At 38.0% G+C, this 25,535-nt stretch overlaps 2 protein-coding genes and 1 pseudogene across 7 annotated transcripts in view; 1 reads left to right on the forward strand and 2 right to left on the reverse strand.

Annotated features, from left to right (window-relative positions):
• The window catches only part of LOC117663711 (rho GTPase-activating protein 39-like), an 81,508-nt gene extending 63,990 nt beyond the window's left edge, over positions 1-17,518 (reverse strand). Inside the window, exon 1 of one of the 3 annotated variants that reach the window (XM_087889262.1) lies at positions 17,448-17,518. Coding sequence is in view for 2 of the 3 variants with exons in the window: in XM_034414110.3 (XP_034270001.2) it covers positions 9,277-9,326 (50 nt within the window). In the remaining variant the exon portion in view is untranslated. Of the gene's footprint in view, positions 1-9,276; positions 9,987-17,447 lie in introns of those variants that run through there. The other 2 variants (XM_034414111.3, XM_034414110.3) reach the window with 2 other exon arrangements.
• On the reverse strand, positions 862-3,221 carry LOC148114546 (uncharacterized; annotated as a pseudogene).
• RBM39 (RNA binding motif protein 39) overlaps positions 17,401-25,535 on the forward strand; it is a 33,200-nt gene continuing 25,065 nt past the window's right edge. For 2 of the 4 annotated variants that reach the window (XM_034414112.3, XM_034414113.3), the window contains exons 1-3: positions 17,401-17,904; positions 22,212-22,274; positions 24,002-24,051. In XM_034414112.3, coding sequence (XP_034270003.1) covers positions 22,224-22,274; positions 24,002-24,051 — 101 coding nt within the window. In that variant the 5' untranslated portion in view covers positions 17,401-17,904; positions 22,212-22,223. Of the gene's footprint in view, positions 17,905-22,209; positions 22,275-22,496; positions 22,570-24,001; positions 24,052-25,535 lie in introns of those variants that run through there. The other 2 variants (XM_087889263.1, XM_087889264.1) reach the window with 2 other exon arrangements.

Below are 25,535 nucleotides of genomic sequence, written 5' to 3' on the forward strand. Positions count from 1 at the left end.
ATCGTGGCTGGTAAATAGGACACAAAAAGTGCTCCGTCTTCCAGAAGGCCTTCATTCTTTTGATATAGATACGCAAGGCACTTCGCACCTCCAGTGTGTGCCATATGCGCTCTCCGGAGTGAGACGGATTAGGGCAGAAATTCGGCAAAATCAACTCCTGTGCTCGATGAAACCAGGAGTTGATTTTGGGCAGAAAAGCAGAGTCCAGCCGCAATATAACTCGATCTGTGTGAAAAATTCATAATTCCTCTCTCATGGAGAGCACGGACAACTCCAATATTCTCCTGGCTGATGTGATGGCCAAGAGAAAAACCACCTTATATGATAAAAAGGTCAGATGTACAGTCCTGAGTGGTTCAAAAGGAGCTTTATTGAGTGCCTGTAACACTTTAGGAAGATTCCAAGTCGGATACAGTGAACCACCATGGGTCTTAAATTGGTGGCCCCTCTTAAAAACCTCTGCACCTCTGGGTGCTCTGCTATTGAGCCACTCGCTCCGCAGGATAAAACTGAAGCCAGAGCCACGACCTGCCTAAGTAGAGTCGACGGGACGAACCCTTTTTCCAAACCATCTTGAAGAAAGTGCAACAGTTATAGAACGGAGGCCCTGGTGGCCTTAAGAAGTCTCCCTTGTGTACATTCTCCAAGATTGATTGTAGAGAATGCATCTTAAACCTCAGATACCTCAGAAATTTGTTCAGGCCCTTTAATCTGAGAATCGGTCGCAGCCCCACCCTACCCCGAGGCCTTCTGTATTACAAACAGCATGGAATAATACCCTTTTTCTTGTTGTTCTATGGGAACGGGCTCCACTGCCCGAATCTCCAGCAAATGCTGAATGGCATTGTCCATGATGTTTCTCTTGGCCGTGTCCCGTGATACGGGGCAGCGGACAAAATTCTTGGGGTGGGGGGGAAACTAAAAATCTAGAGATAGACCGGATGTAATAGTTTCCCTTACCCACACATCTGTGGTTATCTGCTCCCATTGGTCCACATACAGACCTAGTCGGCCACCAATGGGAGCCCTGTCTCTGAAGTCAGCGGGTCGACGAAAGGGCCGATTACTCCCTCCGCAAAATGGCCACTTATTCGTGGGGTGTGCTCTGTTTCTATCTGAGAACCCCTGGCCTGTCTGGTGGTACTGTGTTGTCTGATTTCCTTGCCCTTGAGCGAACCCTCTCTGGGTACGGTTGAAATTCGATCCCTGTAGGGATGAAAATAAGACCGTCTAAAGGTGGTTGTGGATCTACTATCAAAGCGCCTAGATAGGGCCGACAATACTTTCCTCTTGTCCCTAGCCTCTACCAAAAGGGGGTCTAAGGACACCCCAAATAACTTAGACCCTTTAAATGGGACTGATGCCAGCCTCTACGTTCATTTGAAATCTGCCTGCCAATTTTTGAGCCATAGTAGGCGCCTGTTTGTGTCCATGGAGGCAATGGAACGCATTCCAAATCTGGCCGAATTCAATGTGGCATCTGCCATGAATTCTATGGCCGCCACTACTTTGTTAAACTCTTGATGGGCTCTAATGTCACTGGCCAGTATCTTATCCTGTATCTGCTTTAACCAGAGCAGAGATGCCCTGGTAAAGGAGGATGCTGCCTTAATACCCCATGCCGCTGCCTGGTGAGCTTTTCATAACGCCAGCTCCAGTTTCCTGTCATCCGGCTTCAGCATCTCCTCCGCCTCCGCTAGTGTTGTGGAAGGCGAAGCTAAGGCCATCACTGGCTCGTCAACTTCTGGCACCTGTAAAAGTTCAGTAAGATTAGGAGTCACATTGTAAAACTTTCATTCATACAAAGTCGTATTTGGATGCGTCCCCGGGGAAGCCCACTGTTTCTGGATCATATCCAGAAATAAAGGAGGCACTGGAATAGCGTCCGTCTCTGTGACTGGCTCTGAAAAGAGCAGCTCAGCTCTTTATAGACCCCCCGGTCTCGTGTCTGCTGACCCTAACTTAGTTGAGACCTTTACTTTGAATAATAGGATCTTGAACAAGTGGGGCCGAAACAACCCTTTGAAAACCAGTTGGTCCGGCAAAAGCCCCTCGTCATCCGACAGCTCCTGATCCAAATGCCCTTCATCAAAGGATAGAGTCTCATTGGTCCCAGACACTGAGGCCGAAAAGGAAGAAGAAGCAGCACTCTGCTGAGACAGCCTCTCCTTCTGTGCCGAAAAGGCTTGGTAGGTACTCTGAGTTGGTGCCTCTGCCCATAATGCTGGCTGTTTATGCTGCTGTCTGCCGACTTCAAAGCCATGCAATACCACCTCCGAGATCCATTTCTGGACCATATGTGGCATAAATGTGGCTCTGCCCCCAGAAAGGTGTTCCACCGCCTTGATTGGGGCAATAGAGACCGCCAGGGAAACTGTAGTTGGCCTGTACGCCCTGGCACTTGACGGCAGTGGGGAGAACGAAAGTGAGGCCCTAACACCAGTGGAAGGACCTGGCTCAACCAACAATTCCTGATCCAAGTCCGGTTCTGTCACCTGCTGTGCAAGGCCTGCTCTGGTCTCCACCTCCCCTTGGGGGCAGAGGTGTTTGCGCTTTTCTGTCACCTTTGCTGCCTTCTCTATCAGTTTCTCTAAAGCCTGTTTCAGCCGCTGTTCAGACTTCTCCTGAGCCTTTGATGGTCTCCTAAGAGATATGCCCTTGGCCTTTATTTTGGCCGCTGACTCCTTGCTCCCCCTCTTTGTTTTATGATGGCTGCGTTTGGAGCCTCACCCCTTCTCACTGTGGGTATGAGATCCCTCACCCAATTCCATCAGGCCCTGAAATGATTCCTCAGATGTCATTTTACTATGAGTCTGCCCCCTTTTGAGCAAATGTCAATAACTGAACTGAAGCCTCAGTCCAAGGTAGAGTCTATCTATCAAACTGCTGAAAATTGCTTATCGCAGTATTATTTCCAAACAGGACACAATGGGGGAATCCACAAAGGCACCTTAGTCCATGTGCACTCACAATTCCCTGGCACTGATGTTAACGGGCCGTACTTCGCTTGCCGCTGCTGCAGCAAGGCAGCCTTTAGCGGGCGAAAGAGACAATTGCTGGCCGGAACCGCTCAATCCCGTCTGATCAAGCAGTAAGGCTGGGGCTTCAAGGCTCCTGAGCGGGTTTGGGCCAGTGCCCTTCACACTCCTAAATTTGAAATCCGGCGTCTGAGGCCTCCTGAAAGTCAATTGGAGACGGTTGTCTCCCTGAGTGTCAGCCATGCCCGAGGGCTGGAAACCAGGCTCTTCTACCAGCCGATCCTCCGATTCAAAAAATTAACCAGAGCTGCAATGTTGTCATCTGTGACAAAATGGCCACCGCTGCTGTGACCAACGGCTCTGGCAGCTGTTTTGCACGCAAAAGCACCCTACGCCAAAGCCGCAGTGAATCTGGGACTTCCTGCGCTCCCCTGTGTCTGCAGCCATTCAACCTGGTACAAAATGGCCACTGCCGCTGCTCCCAATGGCTCTGGCAGCTGTTTTGTGGCTAAATGCACTCTGCGCCGAAGCCGCCACCAATTTTAGGCATTCCTGCTCGCCTCGGTGCCTGTCGCAACCGCCCAACAGCTTCACTGCTTGCCACCACCCCCACGCCGCTACTTAGCTGTCTGTGGTCATCAGTGTGTGTGCTGTGACAATCTTTTTTCGGGATCTGCTTACTCTTATCCTCCAGGAACGTCCAAAAATGGCAGATATCCCATCAGCAGCCGCTAACGGGTCCACCCGGCCTGTCCGCTGCTTTGCGCCAATCCCCAGCGCGAAAGAACACAACTTTCTCTCCAAAACTTTGATTTTTCTCTTTCCAATCCTAATTGATGACCAACTCCAATTTTGCATCGAGGTCACTCAAACCCTGTCTGAACTGTCTCGAGACTGAGTTGAAACTGGGAGGAGCACCAGAGGGGGCGTCTCTTCCAATTGCAACCCAGTCTGTAGAGCTAGAAGAATCCCATGCCATGTCTGGAGTCTCGAATCCCCTAACAGGAAAAAAAGAATTTAAAAGTTTTCAGAGAAGATAGATATTTCTGAACAAATTTTATAACAACTACTATCTATATTAACAATAAGAAATAAAAATAAAAATGAACCATGTAAAGTAAAAGAACCTTTGAATATGTAAAATAATCCAAGTAAATGGCTGGCATATAAATTATAAAAAATAAAATCATATTGAAAATTTAAGAGGATGATACTTCATTAAAAAGATAATCTGGCTATGCAACAAGCAATTTCATCAGAATTATTCTAATTTATATAAAGGACATGACATTTCTGTAGAGGAAATAGATTAAAATCTTAAAATATTGTTTATACTTCATTTGTAATTACCATACATTTGTAATTACCATTACATTTTTACAGACAACTATTTTTATAAGGACAAACTTCACAAAACAGTTAACATTCTCATTCATGCTTTGTTCTGCAAATGTCTCATTCACTTTTTCTAAACTTTCATTTGTTCCTACCAGGGCTGTGGAGTCGGGAGATAAATGACTCCGACTCCTCAGGTTTTTTTTTTACTTCCGACTCCGACTCCAACTCCAGGTACCCAAAATTTCCTCTGACTCCGACTCCTCGACTCTGACTCCGACTCCACAGCACTGGTTCCTACACCCATTTCATTCATGACAACTAGCAGAGTAATTTTTCTCCCTGAGTAGCATTCTTTCAGAATGTTGCACAATTTCCCCCCAAAATGTATTTTTAATTTTTCCTTTATCACCATATACTGGAATATAACAGCTACACCAACAACAGCTATGTCTTCTACACCCACTCCAACCCTCTGGGCCCTCCACCTCTAGTGATCACAGAAAAAGATGTGTGAGGTTTATTTCACAGACAAAAAGGTAAAAAGGCAGCAGGACAGACAGGGTAACTCCCTCTTTCTTGAAAATTTGTGCTGATCAACTGGCCTCCATCTTCACCCCCATCTTTAATAGATCAGTGGAAATGTGTTATGTTCCTTCTTGCTTCAAATACTCTACTATCATCCTGATGCCCAAGAAGACCTACATCAAAAAGTTGAATGACTACAGACAGGTGGCTCTGGCATCCATAATTATAAAGCCTTCTAAAGGTCAGTGTTGGCCTACCTGAAAGCTATAACAGATCTGCTGCTAGACCCCTTTCAATTTGCCTACTGTGCAAATAGATCAGCAGATGATGCTGTCGATATGACACTGCACTACATCTTACAACATCTTGAATCCCCAAACAATGTAAGGGTCCTTTTTGTAGACTTCAGCTTGGCATTCAACACCATCATTCCTAAAATCCTCCTCTAAACTGACTCACCTAGCTGTGCCTGAAAGCAGCTAGGGAAATCACATGGAATACCATTCAATTAGCACTGTGTGCTCTCTCCATTACTATTTTCTCTCTATACCAATGACTCATCTTGAAGGATCCCTCTGTTAAAGTACTGAAGTTTGCAGATGACACATCAGTCATTGGTCTCATTCAAGATGATGATGAGTCTGCATACAGAGGGAAGTAGAAAAACTGGCTCTGTGGTGCAACCAGAACAATCTGGTGCTGAACACTCTTAAAACTGTAGAGATGATAGTACATTTTCGAAGACACTCTCATATTCTATCACCTCTTACAATATTAGGCAACACAGTATAAACAGTAGACACCTTCCAGGTTTCCAGGTTCTATTATCTCTAAGGACTTGAAATGGACGCCTAACATTACAACCATCATTAAAAAGGCACAATGAAGAATGTTCTTCCTGCATCAACTCAGAAAACTCAGATTGCCCAAGGATCTGCTGATACAGTTCTACAGAGGGATTACTGAGTCTGTCAATTGTACCTCAATTACTGTCTGGTTTGGCACAGCAACCAAACAGGAGAGTTACAGATTTCAATGGATAGTTAGGACTGCAGAAAAAAACACAACTAGCCTGCTTTCCATTGAAGATCTTTATACTGCACGAACCAGAAAGGGGGCTGAGAAAATATCTACAGATCCCCTGACAACCTGGGCATAATCTATTTCAACTTCTCCTCTCAGGACACTGCTATAGAGCATTGCATGCCACAACAACTAGACACAAAGGTAATTTTTGCCCCGTGCCATTACTTTACTGAACATTTGACTCCCTCAGCACTATTTCATTTTTCGGCATTTTTTGGCTTTCTCGATTATCTGCATCAATAATGTCTCATGTTCCTTAGGCTTTATACTTTACCATTTATAACACTCATAATCCAATTCACAATATTCCATAGGCATGGGTTCATAAGTATTGAACTCTGCTGCTCATGATTTGTTGAATCAAACCACAGAAACCTTTTGAGTAAGATGGACAGGTTAGATAAGGTTTCCAGCCTTAGCTGTACGATGCCAAATTTGGTATTCTCTGTTACAGCTAAAGAACATTAGTGCTGTACTTAGCAGTAGGTTATAACTATAACATTGTGTGCAGGGAGTGTACACTATTAGGTGACTCTGGCCAGAATGCCACAAGCACAATGAATGCCAGATTCACCTCTAGCAAGCATTTTCATGGCTATTCTATGCAAACTGGATCTCTAACCTACAGATCAGTTTGCAGGCTAAATGAACTGTCACTCATCTGTTTAAAAATAAATGCAATATAAAAGTATGTACTTAGATATGTTTATTCCTTTTATGAAACATTATTCACTAATCCACCTTAAGTTAGGTGAGTTTACCTATGTTCTAATTATTGTGATCCATTTAAGACTCCAGGTAGTCTTAGGTGTAGATTTTGACAAGACTTGGTGATAAAGTAGTTGATTTGTATTAAGAAATTTAAATGATGATATGATTTAGTAATATATCTGAGGTATGACATACGAGGTATCTACATTCCTAAATGTCCATGACTATGGCCTCAAAAATTAATTTTATTAAACAATTAAAAATAACAAAATGTATTTGAGTTATATGTCCCCTACTCTAGGAACACAAAATAATATACTGTCTTCCAATTTTACTCTTATAGCAATTCTTCAAGTAAATTGGGGTGAGAGTTAATGACCAACCCAAAGAAATATGCCTTACTAAACAGACTGAAACTTAATTTTAAACCATTCTGTTTCTTTGTTAAGTTAGGCTCAATTTTATATGCACTTATTTGGAAGCAAATAACACTGAATTCTCTGAGTCTTATTGATTAGGTATTATTGTCTTACTTTACACTGGAAATATATCAAACCTTCAGTTGGTAATTCGGATGTTCCTGATTTAGATTCTTTAGAGAATATTTTACATTACACACTATTTGTTTCATTTCCTAAACTATAGGCTCTAATTATCTAATTTGCTGATATTCCCAGGTGGGCAGACCTTAGCTGGTGCAAAACATAGCTGCTGAGGCAGTTCTTGTGGTTCCTAGGGTGGCTCATGTTATATTGCTGTTCTGTGAGCTCACTGGCAGACAGTTTGCTTCTTGATCCAATTCAAGGTGTTAGTTATCTCCTTTCAACCCTTTATGGCATGGTCCAGGCTAACTGAGAAAACAGCTCATTCTGATGGGATTAGTTTGCCCCTACCCATGCTGGCAGAAGGGGCATCCTGCAGCTGCCAAAAAAGCCAACACAGTGCTACATCAACAGAGTATCAAGATCAAGAGAAATTATAGTACTCTCTATAAGGCACTGGTGAGGCCAGATTTCTGTGTCCAATTCTGGTCACAATACAAATAAGATGTTGAGGCCCTAGAAAGAGGGCAGATAATAGCAACAAAGATCATAATGGATCTGGAGATTAAATCCTTTGAAGAGCGCCTAAATAAAGGAACTAAGTATGCTTAGCTTAAGTAAAAGAAGACTGAGAGGAGACATGACAGAAGACTGAGTGGAGACCGAGAGGAGACTTGAAGGCTGCCACAGGGAAAAGGATGTTGATTTATTCTCCATAGAACCTGGGGTAGGATGAGAAGCAATGGGTAGAAGCTTGTCAGAGGGCGATCCAATCTGGAAATGAGGAGAAATTTCCTGACAGTGGAACAGCTTGCCACAGAGTTGCTCCTGTTCTATCCTTGAAGATTTTTCAAGGAACAATTGGACAACCATTTGCCCAAAATGCTATGAGGGAACCCTGCCTTGCACAGGGGGTTGGACAAGAAGACCTCCAAGATTTCTTGCAATCCTATGATTCTATGATTTGTCTAGTTTCACAAATATATTGTGTTTCCCCGAAAATAAGACTGTCTTATATTTTTTTGAACCCTGAAATAAGTGCTTGGCTTTATTGCCATGCGCTCAAAAGCCGGATTGGGCTTATTATCAGGGGATGTCTTATTTTGGGGGAAACAGGGTAATAGAATGTAAATATATTTTGGAAAAAATAAAGAATATAGTTTCAAAATAATGTATTTACAAATTTAGGAGTGCAATATATGAAAAATCTCAAATTATCTGTCCTTTTTGGCCCCCAAAGTGATTGATATTTTATGGACTTGAAATTATCTCAGGATCTGACAGTCCCTAAAGTGAATAGTTAATACTGCACCCTCCAGTTAGCCCCCCTCCCCTTTTTCATTTTTCATGAAATGTGAGAGCCAAATAAAAGGCACAAAGAAATATCCTGGTTTTGCCCTTAGTAAGGGGATGGAATATGCAGTAGGCCAAAATTCAACTACAAACTAGAAATTCTCTTTCTCTGCTATGAAAGGGTCACTAATAATCATCAATTTTATTATTATTAAATACGAACTATGCTCCGAAGAAATCTATGAAGATATTATACATATATTCTACAATATTCCTGACAATCAAAAACAAATCATGAAGAAAAAGATTCTTCCTATTATGTACTGTAAATTGGAAATGAACAGCAAAAAGAACATTATTTTACTGAATATCTAAACCACAGCAATGCCTATGTAAATATTAATAGAAGTGACATTTAAAAATATATACTGCCCTGTGGTCAATGTCCTCTAGTTATAAAACTCACAGCCAAAAGGATTAATTAGCAATGACAAGAAGTAACCCTTCTTTAATATGAAAGAAGAATTCTATCTCTTGTCACCAGGAGCAGAAATACTATTTATGATAACTATGTTCAGATGGTTTGAACAAACTGGATTGACCCAATTCACAATAAATTTTGTCACAACCCACTGACTGCAAACCACAATGGTTCAGCTCACACATGTCAACAGGATAATATATATATATCGCAGTTAAGAAGGATATATCCCTATATCTATCTATCCAGCCTTATTTATTGAGACCAAAGAGAAAACTTAGATTTTTGTTCCACAAAGTTATATTTTCCAAACGCCACTTACTTTAAAGGCGGCCCAAGTGTATCTTCCTCCAAAAAGAAACGCGCGAGCATTAGACAATTAGAAAAGGCAAGGGGTGAAGTAAACTACACCTCAGCTCGCCCAGCTAAGCCCCTAACCCACTTCTTCACCGTAAACTTTCTCTTCCACCGCCATCTCGCGTACTGTCTTTTGCCTCTTTAGCCTCGACTGAGCTCGAAGCCGAAAAACTCCTGGGAAACTCTCTGAGCCGTTTGCTCGTTTAGGTCCTGCAAACGAAACCCCCAAAGTTGTTTCGGTCTCTTCCCTCAACCCTCCGAGGTTCTTCGGCCGCGCGTTCCGTGCAAAAAGGAGCGCGGAATGGCGGCGTCGGCGTCTCGAGATACTTTGGCGGCGCCTGGGGCCCAGCCCTGCGCCCCACCCAGCTCAACAGGTAAGAGGCAGACCGAGAGGGCACCCCCCTCATGCCTTGACCCGAAATTTTCGCCTCTCCCCCCAAACTACACTCACTTTTCCGCCGCCATATCTCCACTCAGGCCGCGCTATCCGGATTTTTCTCCCTGCGCCCCTCAGGGTGAGCGAAGGCTCTCGGTCCCAAGCCAGACAGGATCAGGATGTGAAACCTGATCCTGCCTGCCGCCGCCGCCGCCGCTGCCCCTCCCCGCTTCGCGTATATTAAACTGGGCAGGACCCCGCTCTGCAGTCCCTATGTTGGAGAGGGGCAGTTTGACCCGGGAGTGTAACAGTGTTAAACAATTTCGTTTAATAAAAGCATTGTTGTGCTTTTTTTCGATCTGATAATACCAACATATTTCCTTTCGGTAATCGCTCGTTTTATTAGATCATGAGTTTCATCCTGCATCTCGAGACTCACCTAAGCTAGAAAATAGCTACCCTGGGATCTATCTTATCTTTTTCAAAATCTATCAAGAATTTTAAAAGAATGGGGTACTACTGCAAGTTGACTCGCATAGATATATTTCCCTGCATAAAGCAACATGTCATGAAAACACATAAGAAGCTGGCTTTGGGTATACTGAAATATAAAAAATTCCACCATTTCCCCACAGAATATGATCCTGATCATTACATTTTCATTTGGAAACTAAATGCAAATTGATATTTTGTTAGTAATAGCCAAGTGGACAAATAACCAGAGGTTTATTATTCATTTAGTTTCGAGCACACTAATGCATATAAGAGAATGCATGGCTTTTGAAAGTAATAATATAGTCATTTTATTTTTTACTTATTTTTATTTATTTATATTTATATCCTGTCTTTATTTTTATAAATAACTCAAAATGACAAACATACTTAATACTATTTTATGGTTTTTCAGATCTCCATCCACTGTAACATTAGCTGTAATTTTATTGTACTACAGTAAACTTCATTGCTAATATAAAGATAATGTATGGAAGTCCTAAAGAAAACGAGTATGGAAGCATAATCCATTCAAAACAGCATCCTCTTCTGACAAACAAGGCAGAAATGGCCTTGAACTATTTACTATTAACTTCTCTTTGGAAATTGTGCCTAAGGTGCCTTATTTCAAATATAATACAATGGCAACCCCTGGTGGCAGCTTTTTCCAATGAAGAGAGAAATCTCACCTACCTTCCTTGGCATTCTTTTCATAGCAATCTGTTTTCATAACAATCTATTTCAGGATATTCTGCTTGAAGCACACATACTTTCATCAACTGAAACCATTATGCTTCTTTATCCTATTTGGGAGATATATAACTTTTCCCCATTTAATTGTTTTGAAAAGAAATGTTACAGTTTTAGAGAAAAGTATAATACTACCGTAATTCATGCTTAAAAGGTTATAGAAAAATAGAAATTATAGTATTATAAGAAAAATCATAAATAGTTTAAGCAATTAAAATAGAAGTGTACAGCTAACAACTCTTAAGTCTAAAATATCATAAATTTAATATATTCAAATACACAATTTTTATGAAACATTTCATATCTGATTTCTTGAAAACATGCCTCTGTTGAACTTTTAAAACATTTGGTTAACATGATTAAAATCAATAAGAATAAAAAAGACAATTTATGGATAATGAACAATGCATTAAGAGTATACATATATGTCAAATTTAAATATAAACTCAAATGTCAGATGTGGCACAATTCCATGTGTAGAATTATAGTCTAAAATGTTTCTAAATAAGTTTTAATTGTACATTAGATTTTAAATTATAGTTATTTTGACATTTAATTGTATTCCTGAAATTTAGTAAATAATTATTCCTTAGAGAGGCTCTAATTATATCTTTTCCAATAGAAACCAAATAAAATTGTTGTAGCTGTCTCAATATATCAATGCCAGTTCAGTATATTTTAAGATGTATATAGGTTAGTAAAATTTAATTTAAAAATTCCAGGGAGGAATTATGGCTTTCAAAAATTATTATTTTCTATTATTGTTGGGCTTTGCAACATTGCTACACATACAGAAGGAGAATCTAATCTGTTCTTTGCATTCCCAGCATTATGGAGAAAGGTGCTCATTTTGGCAATTGTAATTGCAATAATGATGAGATATAATAAAACATCTTGTACTGATTCTCATTTAACATAATATTTGAAGCAAATTTAATATTATTTTTCCATTGGAATTCCCATTGTTCCATCTCTATAACTATATTGAAATTATTAAGTTAACTACATGCCAGGCAAACTGAGGTTTTCCTACTACCAGTGAGGGAGAAGTGCTTATGTAAAAAAATTAACTATCCCTCTCCAGTTAGAATAACTTTTTTTTTTTAACATTTCAGGTAGTTCTTGGACAGATGGGAATCCAAGCAGCTGATTACCATGGCTACACAACAACATTCCTGAATGTCTGAAAAAGAATGAAAAACTCCAAGAAAATGGACTATAACTTTAGAAATCTGATCATCTTAGGAAATAATGGATTTAACTAGAAATATTGAATATTATTATTTTTACTTTGGCTATAAAATTTTAGTCCAATTTACTGTCTCTGGTATTAGAGTTAGAACAAAACAAAATAACAATGCTCCTGTGCAATCTTAACAATTCAGCAACTTGGTATCTCTTTGCAATAGAGCTACTTCTAAATAAATTCCTCTAATATACTGCTTATCGTTATAACAGCTATTTTTATTTCTTTCACTGATTGTTTTGTAATGCATCACTCAAAGTAAAAATTGAATGCTTACCTTTTCCTAATTTTAATAAAGTTTAATTTCATTTATCTCATGCAATTAGTATAGATTGGTCTCAAAAGTAGGAGGGGAAGTAAAGATTGATTTCTCTGGTCACATGCTTCAACATTTTAAGGACAAGAAATGAATATAGCATTTAATATTTTCCTTTTTTCCTTTTAAATTAGTAGAAATTAACACACTGTGTGGAAATCCACTATCTTACCGAAAGAGTTGGAAAGGGGGACCCAAATGAGACAGTTCCTAGAAAATAGCTGGAGGCAGCAAGAATTACAAAATCCCACATCAAGGCAGGTGACAGAACTACATTATGTATATCCAGAAAGCCTCTGGAAGAAGAAGATTAAGATCTCCAAGTTTTCACCTGATAGGCAATAATAATGTTTTAAATGTGTGTTCTTGTCTTAAGTTGTAACTAATACCCTAAAAGACAAATTAAAGTCCAAACTTTCTAATTTTGTCATTTGCTGATATTGGAAGCACTCATTTAATCTCTTCATCAAATCATGAACAAACATACTGAAGAATAGAGAAGCTAAGACTATTCCTTGTGGCATTCCATTCATTATTTATCTGCAATACAGGTAGTCCTCCATTAGCAACCACAATTGGGCCTGGCAGTTTTGTCTTTAAGCAAAATGGTTGCTAAGTGAGAAATAATTTGGAATGCTTACCCTGTAGCTGAGATAATTAACAAAAAGGGAATTAAAATTTGCATTTACATTAATTAAAGAGGAAGGGATTACAGGAAAGTAAGCAGGCATACAATGGAGAATGCATATTAAAAGCAATGCAATGGCACCAGCAGCTCTGATTGTACTGAGGGATAGGAACTGCAAATGCCCTACAACCTACACAAACAATCCAGAGTATCCATTACTCTCTTGTAATCTCTTCCTCTCCATGCTGGAAAGTGGGGGGAGAAAAACACAGGTACAGGACAACACATAAAGACTAATGGTGATCACGAGACAGGGATGCTGAAAAGGTCGTAAATGTGGGCACTAGTCATTTTTTCAGCACCATTGCAAGTTCAAATGGTTGCTGAATGAGGCATTTGGTAGGCAAGGACTACCTGTAATATTAGTAGCCATCAATGAATTGAAACTAATGAGCAAGTTTGCTATATATGTATTTGTTTGTCATGCAATCTTGCCAATGTTTCATTTCTATGCATCCTTATTGAGCAGGTTTCAAAACTCATTGCTACTGATTTGCTCATGGGCGTTTGCACGCGTCTGGGCGCGTGGGCAGAGCCTCCTGCTGCCACCGGTACCAGTTCGCCTGATCCAGTGCGAACCGGTAGCAACGGACCACTGATCCTTATATATTCTGAAGTAAAACTACTTGGTAGTACAATTTTTGGTAGTACAATTTTTTCTAAAAGACCATAGCAATCCAGTTGTTCTGAGGAAGTCAGCAAAGGTATGACAGATCTCCAGCGTTCTTTGTTCTCTCTCTCTCTCTCTCCCCCTCCCTCCTCTCTATCTGTGAGTGTGTGTGTGTGTATATTCATGTGCACACGTGTATTTTGTTTTGCCTTTCTGTACTACTCGTGGGCTAATTGCAAACTCTTTTGAAATCCTTTAAATGTTTTTGTCAGTGTACTGAACAGTAAACCTATTAAACAGTAAACACTTTAAACTCTGTTTACAATTAAGTTTTTTTTCTGTGCTGGATAAAAAAAATAATTTTTAATTCTGTTGGAATGAAGAGGGAAAGCATTGTAATAGGTGGTCTCATGAGTTGAAAAGCTAACATTTATTTTCAACAATAAATAAAAGTATTCTGCAATAGCCTAAGTAGCTTACTATTTCATATTTCCGGAAGACCAAAATGGAATTATGGTAGCATATTCATACAGAAGATTAAAATAACTTAAAAGGATATAAATTCTGCTTTTTACCAAAGCTCTACTTCTGCCCATTGTCTTCTTGAGTCATAAATCCCATTTTTTGATGAATTGTATATATGCCATTATGCAGTAGAATCAACCCATTTAAATAAACTTTTAGAGACGTAGGCAACTTTGATTTTACCAATACTATATATATCTGTGCCTGAGCAAATACATGTATTTTTGTCACAAAAGGGTGAGATCTTCAGCAACTAATTGAAAAATATGTTCATGTCAGAAATTAAGTTTAATGTATACTTATTGGTTTAGAGGAAATATATGATAAAAGTGAACATGGAATGGTAGGCATGAATAAAAATTTGAAGTTTGGTTACTGAACGTGGTAAAGGCAGTATGTAATAGAAGTAAACACTGCAAGACAATAAATGGAGTACTTAACAATAATTCTTTAGCGAGCAAAAATTAAGAAAAGGATGTATGATGACCCCTTAGTTAATGTATGGATAAATGTATAAAGGATACTTGTGATAATATTAGAAGCCCATTGGGCTTTGACACATTAATTTTCAGATTTTGCTGTATCATTGGATTTTGGAGAGGGAAAATGGTATTAATGGAAAAATTAGACCAACCAGGTAAATGTTTGTGTCTGAATACTTTTTAAATAAAGTAAAACGTTATAATTCTAATGCTACTAGACTACCATAATTTGGTTTATAATTCTATTTCCACCTCAAATGTTTATAATAAATATGTAACTAAACCCATGCTACTTGTGGACAAGAAATATTGTGTTATGCAGGTACTTTCAAAGCAGTCTAGCATTGTAGGATCAGTAACAGAACAAGACACAATAGAATTAGTAAACAATAGCGTGGTCAAAGTCCAGTGCAGATTAAAAGTCATCAAAGTTCAGTTTGGGCAGCAAAACATATTGAACCAGAATTCCTACAGTCAAGGCACAGAGGATTCTGTGGGTTGGATTGTCACAATAATTGCTTAAATCTGACTAATCTAAGGCAGAGGTTATTATGAGTTCCTGACTTCAACTCTAGAACTTCCAGCAGAAACTTTTAGCAGAATGTATAATAGATACAATTTGGTACTTCGTTGTCTCTTACTCCAACAGCATCAATACTCCCATGGGACTGAAAGCTTTCTATGACAGAGTCAAATGTAGGCTTGCAGAGCTGGGAGCAATGGAAGATGCATTTGAAAAGATCATAGAGCAAGTGCTGGCACCACAGCATCCTCCATTGTTCATAGAAACATAACTTCCAGTCCCATGGGAGTATTGATGCCATTTGTCAGCTCCTCTTTTCACACCTGGAGTTTGAAGAAACAGAATGAGAAGACTATTGATGCTTTTGAACTTTGGTGTTCAATAAGTCTTTATCTTCTCACAATACCATTAATCAACTCAGAGTTCACAGTCAATGTGTAAACAGCTAGTTTCAAATGTCTATGGAGAGTCTTGGTCATCCAGGTCATGGTTATCCCAAAAGTGCTTTTTCAAAAGGCAACTGGACTTTGTTTTCCTTGAAGATGTTTGACTTCTCATCCAATAAGCTTCTTCAGTTCAAACTTGAATGAGAAATGAAACGTCTTCAAGGAAAATAAAAAAGCATCTTTAGAGGACAGCTAGTCTCAAAGTATAATATACACACACATTAGGCAAAGAAATATTGTAACTTATAAATCTAGGCAGTGGTGAAATCCACTTACGTTCGCTACCAGTTCGGGAACGGGAGTGTGCGGGAGCGTGTGCACGCACGCTATGCGTACGCACAGAACCTTCTGCGCATGTGCAGAAGGTAAAAAAAGGGACATAATGATGTCCCAGCGGGTTAGCAGAGCCTCCCGACACTACCGGTTCGGTGAGGCAGATAGAACTGGGCGGATTTCATCACTGAATCTAGGAAAAAGAAGACCATCAGTAGCATAGTGGATGGATTGTAATGTCCCCAGGTGATTTTGCAATTCGAGGAGCCCTGCTGTTAGATGGGTAGAGGGCTAATCCTATTATGCCCTGAGAGGTCATGTCTTAATCCTATCACCCTGGAGCTGAAGGTCCAATTGCCTTGTAGATAGGCTGGCCCAGTCAATGCGCACCAAATATCTGCTGGGGGCAGGGAGCTGCAGGGAGGTCCTTTTTGTGTCGGCCCTGAAGATGACATATGTGTAGCCATTTTTTATTGTCTATTCTTTTCTTAGCTTGTAGGTTTGCTAGCAAAGGAATTTAGTATTACTTCAGGCTCACCACTCTCAAACTGTTGAGAGGGAGGTTATAGAGATAAAGGGGGAATGTTATGTTTAGGTGGCATTCCTTCCCGTGGGAACAGAGATGCCTGCAGCTGGAGGAAGGTGGGGTTTGGAGTCACCGGACTGATGGCCTGAGAATTGATTGGAGATTGTGACTCAGAGAGGAGGTTTCTGTCTTTTGTTTTTTATTGGGTGTAATTCCAGATCTGGGTCAGTCGGAATTACACCAAGTCCTTGCCAATTTGATATGTTCCTAATAAATAGATTCTAATGGAAAATGGATGCCTTGAATTTTATTTCATGGAACATGTTCCTTGGAAGCTTGACACTTTGTCTTTAAAAACATATTTCTCCTTTTCTCATCCAGGGAAATATTCTGCCTTTTTAATATTTCCTAGAATTATTTCATTCTTCTAGGAGTGGGGTGGATGCTAACTTTCTACACAGGCGAACAACTTATGTTGAACATCTCCCATTTATTTAAATTGTATTTATATGTAATTGTAGTATTTGTTTACCTAACTAAGGGTAGTTGAACGATGTGCAATTCCATGAATGTCTCACTGAGCAATTACTTATTTAGGATTTGCAATGTATTCACAGTATTTACAATCACATTATTCTCCAAAAAATAAACCGTTGAAAATTAAGTCTATCAAACCCAGAACGTACAATTTTTAAAATACATATAACCCTTTTCAACCGTTTTTTAAACTGGCATCCGTAAATTCAACCCATTCCACCTACTACGTAGAGCCTAATATTTTTGCCTTCTTTTATGACGCGCAAAATTACACAACTTCTCGCGAGAATGTTGACCACGTATGGAATAGACCTCATTTTTGGATGCGGTTTGATAAACGACGTACCGCTCTTACGAGTTGTTGAATTTGCTTTCTTCGAACACCTTCCTCGCGAGATACGCATTCTTCGCGAGAATTTCGTAGTACGCACAATCGATTTGTACGGAAATCTCGCGAGAGCCCGTGCAGCAAGGTCTGGGCATCCCCATAGCGGCAACACAGATCCTCCTACAAGCATCAGGACGCGGCGGGCGCCATTTCAGGGAGCAGTCGCCTTTGCCTAAAGCGGAGTCCGTGTGTTCTTGTTGCGAAGCTTCCTTGGCTTTGCTCGTACTGATTTTTCGAGGTCATTCTTAGTCTAGCTTTTTTTTGCCTGCTCCTGTTGCTGAGATAATTTTTTCGTTTAAGGGCCAGCACCCCTCTCCTCACGCGTATTTGGATCCAGAGCAAGCAAACGACGGCCCTGGCAGTATCCCTCCGCCTCATAAACACCTGAGCCAGAAGCGAGAGGCCGGCAGAGCAGGTAATAGCTTCCATATTTTTGACGGCTCTCTTTTATGAACTATTCCGGGGAAATAGCAGCGAAGGTTCTGCGAGACTTAAAGAGTGTCTGCGTTAGGCTTTCTCGGTGGCGGGCCCATTTCTTTTTGTCTTTGATTTAATTCTGGTCAGCCGGACTGGAAGTCCCAGCTCCTGTGGGGTGGGTGGGTGTACAGGCCTCTTACGTGGTGCCCGGGGGTGGCGGGAGAAAACGAGGGAAGTCGAATGGTATGGTTTAGTTTTGGAAATCGGTGTTTTTATTTTCGCGCGGAAGGTTTCCTGGAGTAGAGGTTTTCCTGAGTCTCATGATTATGATCGGGATATATTTCGCCACAAGATTCCTAACTATTTCTTTATTGCTTTAGATATTCTCGCGGGAAGGGCCTTAAAACTTCGCAGTGTGTGCTGTTGTGTATTAACGAAAGGCTGATGACCCGAGAGAATAAGGGCGTTTAGTAAAGAGCCATCGTAATAACTACTGGAAGGAGAATAGAAAGTCTGTTTACTACTGTGGTATTTTTTTTTTTTGAATAGTTACTGGGCCGAAGATGTTCAGGTGGGGGGGGGGAAACGAACTTTCTACGGTGTATATCTGCAGAGGTTAAATCCGTACACGTGGTTTGTTTCCCAAAAATGTGTAGTTCTTTGTAGATATTTTTAAATAAGTAAATGTACGTATTTTTTGCTTGACAGTTTGAAAATATTTCACTCATGTAACTAGACAGTGTTTAGTAAGGAAAAAAAAAACCTCACCTTGCTTAAAAACCTGATTTTAATTTGTAGTTAACCTAGGCATACTAAGTCACAAACTAGTTTTGAAATGCACAAAAGTTTCAACAGTGGTTTGTTACAACTTGGGTGTGGGGCAAGGTCTTTTTAGAGAATTATACCTGAATTTGCTTGTGTGAATTGTAGATTACTGTGCTAAGTCTTATGGTGGATTATGATCTGTTGAACTAGATATTGCTTCTGAAAATGCATTATCTATATAGTTTGTTTTAATTAACTGTTTGGATTCTACATTAAAAGGCCAGATTGCCAAGAAGCAAAACTAGCATTTAATTGGTCAGATCAGTATATCTTTAATAGATGGAAAATAAATATCTGCTCTGTGTGTCTGTATATGTGTGTGTGTGTGTGTGTATACACACACATACACACACACACATACATATGGTACAAAAGCTACAGTGTATAATATTCTGTAACATACAAGTCATAATTTATATTTTAACCTAGGAAAGCAGGCTTTTAAGCGAATACCATCAGAGTTCTGACTTCCTTGTTATGAGACTAAATCTGTATATTTTAATATTCCTGCTTACTTAGATAATTTTAGGTAATTTGAATTGATCTGTTCGGACTAGATCATTTTTTAATTTTTAATTTTCAAAAACATAATTAAAGTATTCAATTTATAATACTTACACATGTTTGCTTTCTGTTAAAATTATAACTCATTCTGTAAAAAAAGACATTGAAATGATCCAGTACTGGATAAATGATACTATTCTCTATGAGCATATTATTTAATGCTGTTTTATACTACTAATAATATTGCTAGATTTTCTGCTGTGCTGTTTTTACTATAATGAAAACCAGCATTTCTAACAAGCCCTTTCTTTCCATATTTCTGTGAATAACTGACATTTCTCTTAAATGCTTGAGAAGCTCTTAAATTTATCTTTGAACTGCTCTGTAATATAGGGCACTATGTGTAGTGTAGGCCTATTTCAACATCTCTAAAAATTGTAATTCATAATGTCTGTTGGTCAGATTACCTTATGGAACTTTTATATGTTCAAACAAAGAGAAATAGAATAAATTTTTAGGGCATACTTAGTAAGTTCTGTTCTTTCCATATATAAAATTGCAGATTTTCCAATACTGTTTTTGTTTGAGGATAGGTTTCCCTTAGTGGGAGTTTGCTAAATTGTCTGATGTCAAACTCTGTAGTATTTGTTTAAAGTCACATTCCCCTATCCCATGCTGTTTATTCACCATATTACTTAGGACAGTGTTGAAAATATTTTTAAGTTCAGGTGTACTTTATTTCAACCTAAAATGTAGCATGAGAAGATCACAATTTGCTACATGTACAAATACTAAAACTTAAGCAGTATTTTTTTTTGCAAATAGTTATATTTTCATCCAAATATCAAGAGCTGGGGCATTTGCTAGGTTTAGTTGCTAGTTTTCCAACAGGTTTATGACCTTTGGATTCTTAATAAGTTGTGTTGCAACTTATTGATTTGTGTAGTCATATTTATTCTTACTACCATTTCTACTGTCAAATATGCCAGTGTGAAGTTATTTGCTACAGATTTAATCAATTGCTGGACATAATTTGAAAGTGTATCCCTAATTTTATTTCTGTGACATGCTTAGAAATGTTTTCTACATAGTACTGCTTCTTTTTTCTTCCTATAGGGCTGTGAATGTTTAATGGGACATTCTGGATGATGATACTTAAATACAGGATTTTTGAAGATACTGCTTTCTACATAGCAGTAGCAGTTATATCTTCTGGTAGATATTTGTTTCAGAGGTAGATAATATATGAGCACAGTAGTTCTATAAATTGAGTATCATGACACAGAAGTTGATCATCTGAGGCAACTTTAATATTTCTTTCATTACATTGGATTCTACATTTATTGAAAGATTTCCTGAGAAATTCTCTGGACTCGACTTAAATGGCAAATTTAAAGCAATATGCAACTATTTGGGTCCAAAGTAGATATGAATCTTCAAATGTAAGAAGGCTTGTTGGTGCCTTTACATGGAGTTTGTTGTGCCTTTTTATGGGCCTCACAATAACCAGACAGTCTGAATAAAATATTTGTTTACTCAAACGTATTTTCCTGGGAGTGAAATGAATACATTTCCAATGAATACATTTTGGGTCCCCACATTTCTTCAAATGTCGCTCACTCTGGATCCAAATAACTCCGCAATACTGCTGATTTTATAATCACTTTGGTATACGTGTCATATGCATTTTTAGTGTTTGAAAAAGGTGAAAAATTGTTACAGCAATTTTTATAAATTGTTAACAGTAAAGTGTTACAATAGTTTGAAATGGTACATTATATAGGAGATCTGAATAGAAATATAATTGTTGCTGTAACAGAAGGCAGATCTCTTCCTATTTCCTGAATTCAATAATGAGCATGCATTTCATCACACATTCTGTCTTTACACTATTTTCTCAAAATGTAGTAAAAAGCAAGATAATATGCACATCTGTATTTCAATTTCCATACTTGGAAATGTTTTCTGGTTTCATCTTATATACAGTAATTGCCACTTGTAACCTTTTCATTTCACTGAAGTATTTGGTCATAATTGTTATGACAAACTTGGAAGCTTATATTACAAGTTTGCATTTGAGAATCTATACTAATTCCATACAAGTGGTTATTAAGGTAGCTTGACTAATCTGTTTCGAATTTTTGACCCAAGGAGTCAATGATTCATGGCAGATTTCGGGGAATTAGGAAATCATCAAATTCATGAGGAACTTCCAATCTGAAGCTCTAATGAGCTTTTTTCCATCATAGGGATGTTTCTCCCACATCTTGGAGGTAAGGCAATAGCATCACATGAGTTACATTTGAAATAAATTTCAAGGAAGTATGTTAGATGAATAGACTCTTCAAGTAAGGAACCATTTAGACTTTACCAAAAGTGATAATGAACATTAATTTTGTTTACTTAGAAGAACATACATGTACCACCACCAAGAGCACAGTTTCACAAATCCCAGTGGTTAAAGATAGAAACTTGATCAGACTTTAAAAATCATTATCTACTTTACAGGATTTTTGGGCTGTTTAAGATCTGTATCCTTTGCATTGCTTGCTCATGATTAAAATTTAGGTTTGGTATGGAACAAAGAAGCTGACTTTCTATACCACAGTTGCAATATGAGCTACATGAAGCAATAATTTTGTGAAATTTACAGATAGAAATTCAACAGTAGATTAAGATAATACGTTGTGGTTTTTTAAAAATAAATTGGTAATCACATAAACAATTTATTTTCTTAATCTACTTTTCATTAAAAAAAGTTGTGTAGAGTACATGTTTATGAAGTACTTTCTAAGATAAGAACTGACTCATTCTTTGAAAGAAAAGTACTAAATACATGGATAAGTTCAGTTTAGCTGTACTTAGTACATATTTCTAGAGCAACATCCTTTGGAAATGTGGTACCACTAAATCTTAAATTGATCACAAATACCGAAGTAGATTCTTGACTAAAGGATCTTGTTATTTTTTTTCTAGGTGTCCTGAAAAATGGCTGATGATATTGATATTGAAGCAATGCTTGAAGCCCCCTTTAAGAAGGTGAGAAGATATGCTAACAAGTTCTTTAGCAATATTCATTTAGCATTATTCATGAAACTACTGCTGAACTATAAACTAACATCCCTGGAGCCCTCATGATTTATCTTATTGGACATGCATTACGTGTATCTTACCAGTAACTAAATGCTGTTAATGTAATTATATTGTGCAGTAGTTTCACTTCAGCGTGATGAATAAATGCCCATCTATCTCTCTTTGTAGACTTGCCTAACGATATCTCACCTCTACTCCCATGAATTCACCTTTGATTCCAGTGTGAACTGTCAATCATAAGGTAGTAATTGAGTGACGTATCGCTGTACCGTGGTCCCCCTAGGTAAAGCAAACAAACGAACAAAAGCACTCCTAAAGACTACCACTTCAATTTTGATAGACCAAGAAGGTGAATGCAATGGTTTGGGCAAACAGCAGGGTTCCAAGAATAACTTTTTCCCTAAGTTCATGACAAGCAAATCTTTAGTCTGCTTATTAATGCAAGAGGAGTTACAGCTTTTTTTTTTTATTTAAAGGATGGGTTATTAATCTTTTAGCAACACCAGACAGTAATCAAAGTGTTATGTGAAAGTTGTTTCCAAAATTCTTGGATCCCTGAATAGTTCACATCATAGTAAACATGAAATATATTTCGAACTACATTCATTGTGACAGAGTACTCTTTTATCTAGTAATTTCTTAGAAATCTTTACCTTTCTGCGCTTCTGAGTACTGAGTACCTAGCTTCAGAATTAAATAGGAGCAAATATATATAGATTTCACCAGATCTTCATAAAACTATGAAATTATGCATGCAGTAGCACTGGCTTCACAAATTTATATATATATATATATACATTTAAAACTTAATGTGCAGTTGAACTCATGGTGTAACTGGTGTGATAACTACAATAAACATAACAGCAACTGTTAGTTGATTTTGGAGTATATTTAGTGCAGCTCTTCGGTATGAGATTTGGAAAAGTGTTGTAACCTTTTAAATGTTCATGTTTTAGTATGCAATTAGTACTTATGTAAAATTTTGAAATGAATATAAATTGTAATGTTAAATATATTGTATGCTAGTTTAACATGGATATTTTCCATGTAAACAGGTTTGGAAATAGGAAATATTTAGGCTGGACTGGTTGGATTTTTGATGAATGACTTGGGAGTCGACATTACTAAAGCAGTGTGAATCCCTGTTTGCTTCAGGGCGAGATGTGTGACAGAGGTGGCATCAAGCTCTTACAGTCCCAACCCTCCAACGAAAATGGGCGAAGATCTCAGGAATGGCATCGGTCACAGGAAATCGATAGTGGCTGGCTGCTAGCTTGGTCACTTGGGGCTTAGGCAGAAATATAGCCTTGGTATTGGTCAAAAGGGATTATAGCATATGAATGTGCTTTTAAACTTGATATTTCTTGTTTATATTTTATCATTTAACCACTTCAGTGCTGGAAACTGCAGGATGGTTTTATTTCATTGTAAGAAAGTTTGTACAATTTAAATCATTTTTAAATAGTAATTTTCTATTTATAGTTGTATGACTTAAATGTAAGCAGCAAAGTGGTTAAAAAAGTCTACCTTAATTAGTAGCATTCCATATTGAATGTAAAATTTAGTATTAAATTTTTGTTTTGTATTTTCTTATCCCTGTCCCCATTACCCTTTTGACCACTTGAAATGTTTCCACTTCGTCCTCATGATGTTCTTCTATCAACCCTGCTTAGGATGAGAACAAATTGAGCAGTGCCAATGGACATGAAGAGCGAAGTAAGAAGTAAGTATTTGCTGGCTCTTTAAATACGTCCTTCTGCTTAATAAAGCATTCACATTTTTGATTGATAACTTTGGATGTCTAACATCCCTTCTTCAGTTTTTGTAATTCACTTTTCAGTTTGGTTAAGATAGTAGGAAAAAAGCAAGAAAACATTTGAATGTTTTCATTTTCACATAATCCTTCCCAGCATTTGTCCTCCCTTCTCTCCAAAACAAAAGACCATTTTTTCATGATAGAAAACATTTACAATACAACATAATCTCAATTTCATGAAGCTAATTGAAGGGGGAGGATTGTCTCTTTAACTCAAACGTATATGTACATTTTACATAGTTGAAATGATTACAAAATTATGTAGATGATATGAACATTGAAAAAGTCCAAATTCACATTTTGCATTTGCATATGAAATTCACCAACTGAGTGTCCATTTAGAAAACGGAGCTTTTACAGTAATAGTTTTATTACTGTATTATTATTGCTTTTTGAGGTAAATATTAATAACTCTCAACTTGAAATTATGATTTTCTGACTTTCATAGTAGAAAATTTAACACCCCACTCTTTCCTTCGGCTCCTTCAATTGTGTATCTTTCTTGCAGGCCATATAATTATATTGGAATAAATGTTGCTTTATTTTTTAAAAAAAAAATATTTCTGTGCTTTAAAGATGAAGGGAAATAATTTACTAATTTTTTATAGGCAAATCTCCAGCTAAAGTAAACATTTAATTGTAGAAGTTCAGAATACAATAGAGCTTCTTACTCTTCAAAATATAATGGAATGCTTTTATTCCCAGTGTAGGCTAGTTTCACTTTGAGAAATAGACATAAACTAGTTTAAACAGGGCATTAATTATTTCATAATGTTGGAAGTTATTACAGAAAGCATTAACTCAAATCCCAGTAACTTGCTTGTCTTCCATTACAAGTTTTTTTTTGTTAAGACAGTTTTTTTTTAAATTTGGAGCTCTGCGGTTAAACTAAGGTTGCTAATGCATCTTTAGTTACTTATCCTGTACACTGGGAAAGTCAAGGACCCAGTTCAGAAAGATAAGTAGCTTTGTGGCTGAGAAAAAGTAGTTATAGTAATGGTGAAATACTGCTTTTGTAGAGGCTAAAAATCTAACTACTACTATGCCACATTTGTAGAATATACAAATCTGATCCTAGGTTCCTCTGTTCATATACCTCATACTTTGAATTAAGTTTATTCTGTATGTGAAAACAAATATAATTAACAATGATAAATTGTAAAATAGATTTGGCAGTGCATTTGCAGACTTTGACCTCTTTGAGTTTATTCCTTTTATGTTACAAATTTATGTAGATTCTGATTTGCCCTTGTCCTGCGAAATCTGCCTAAATCTGAAGAGCAGCCAACATTATTTAGTTTTATTTGTTTTCTAATAGATGGTAGCATTTCCTACTCCTATAATTTTATAATTTTATTTGAAATGGGGGAATGTGTGCAGATTTGGGTATA

Source organism: Pantherophis guttatus, chromosome 3 (genome assembly GCF_059756535.1).
Source record: "Pantherophis guttatus breed Tessera chromosome 3, ASM5975653v1, whole genome shotgun sequence".
Lineage (NCBI taxonomy): Eukaryota > Metazoa > Chordata > Lepidosauria > Squamata > Colubridae > Pantherophis > Pantherophis guttatus.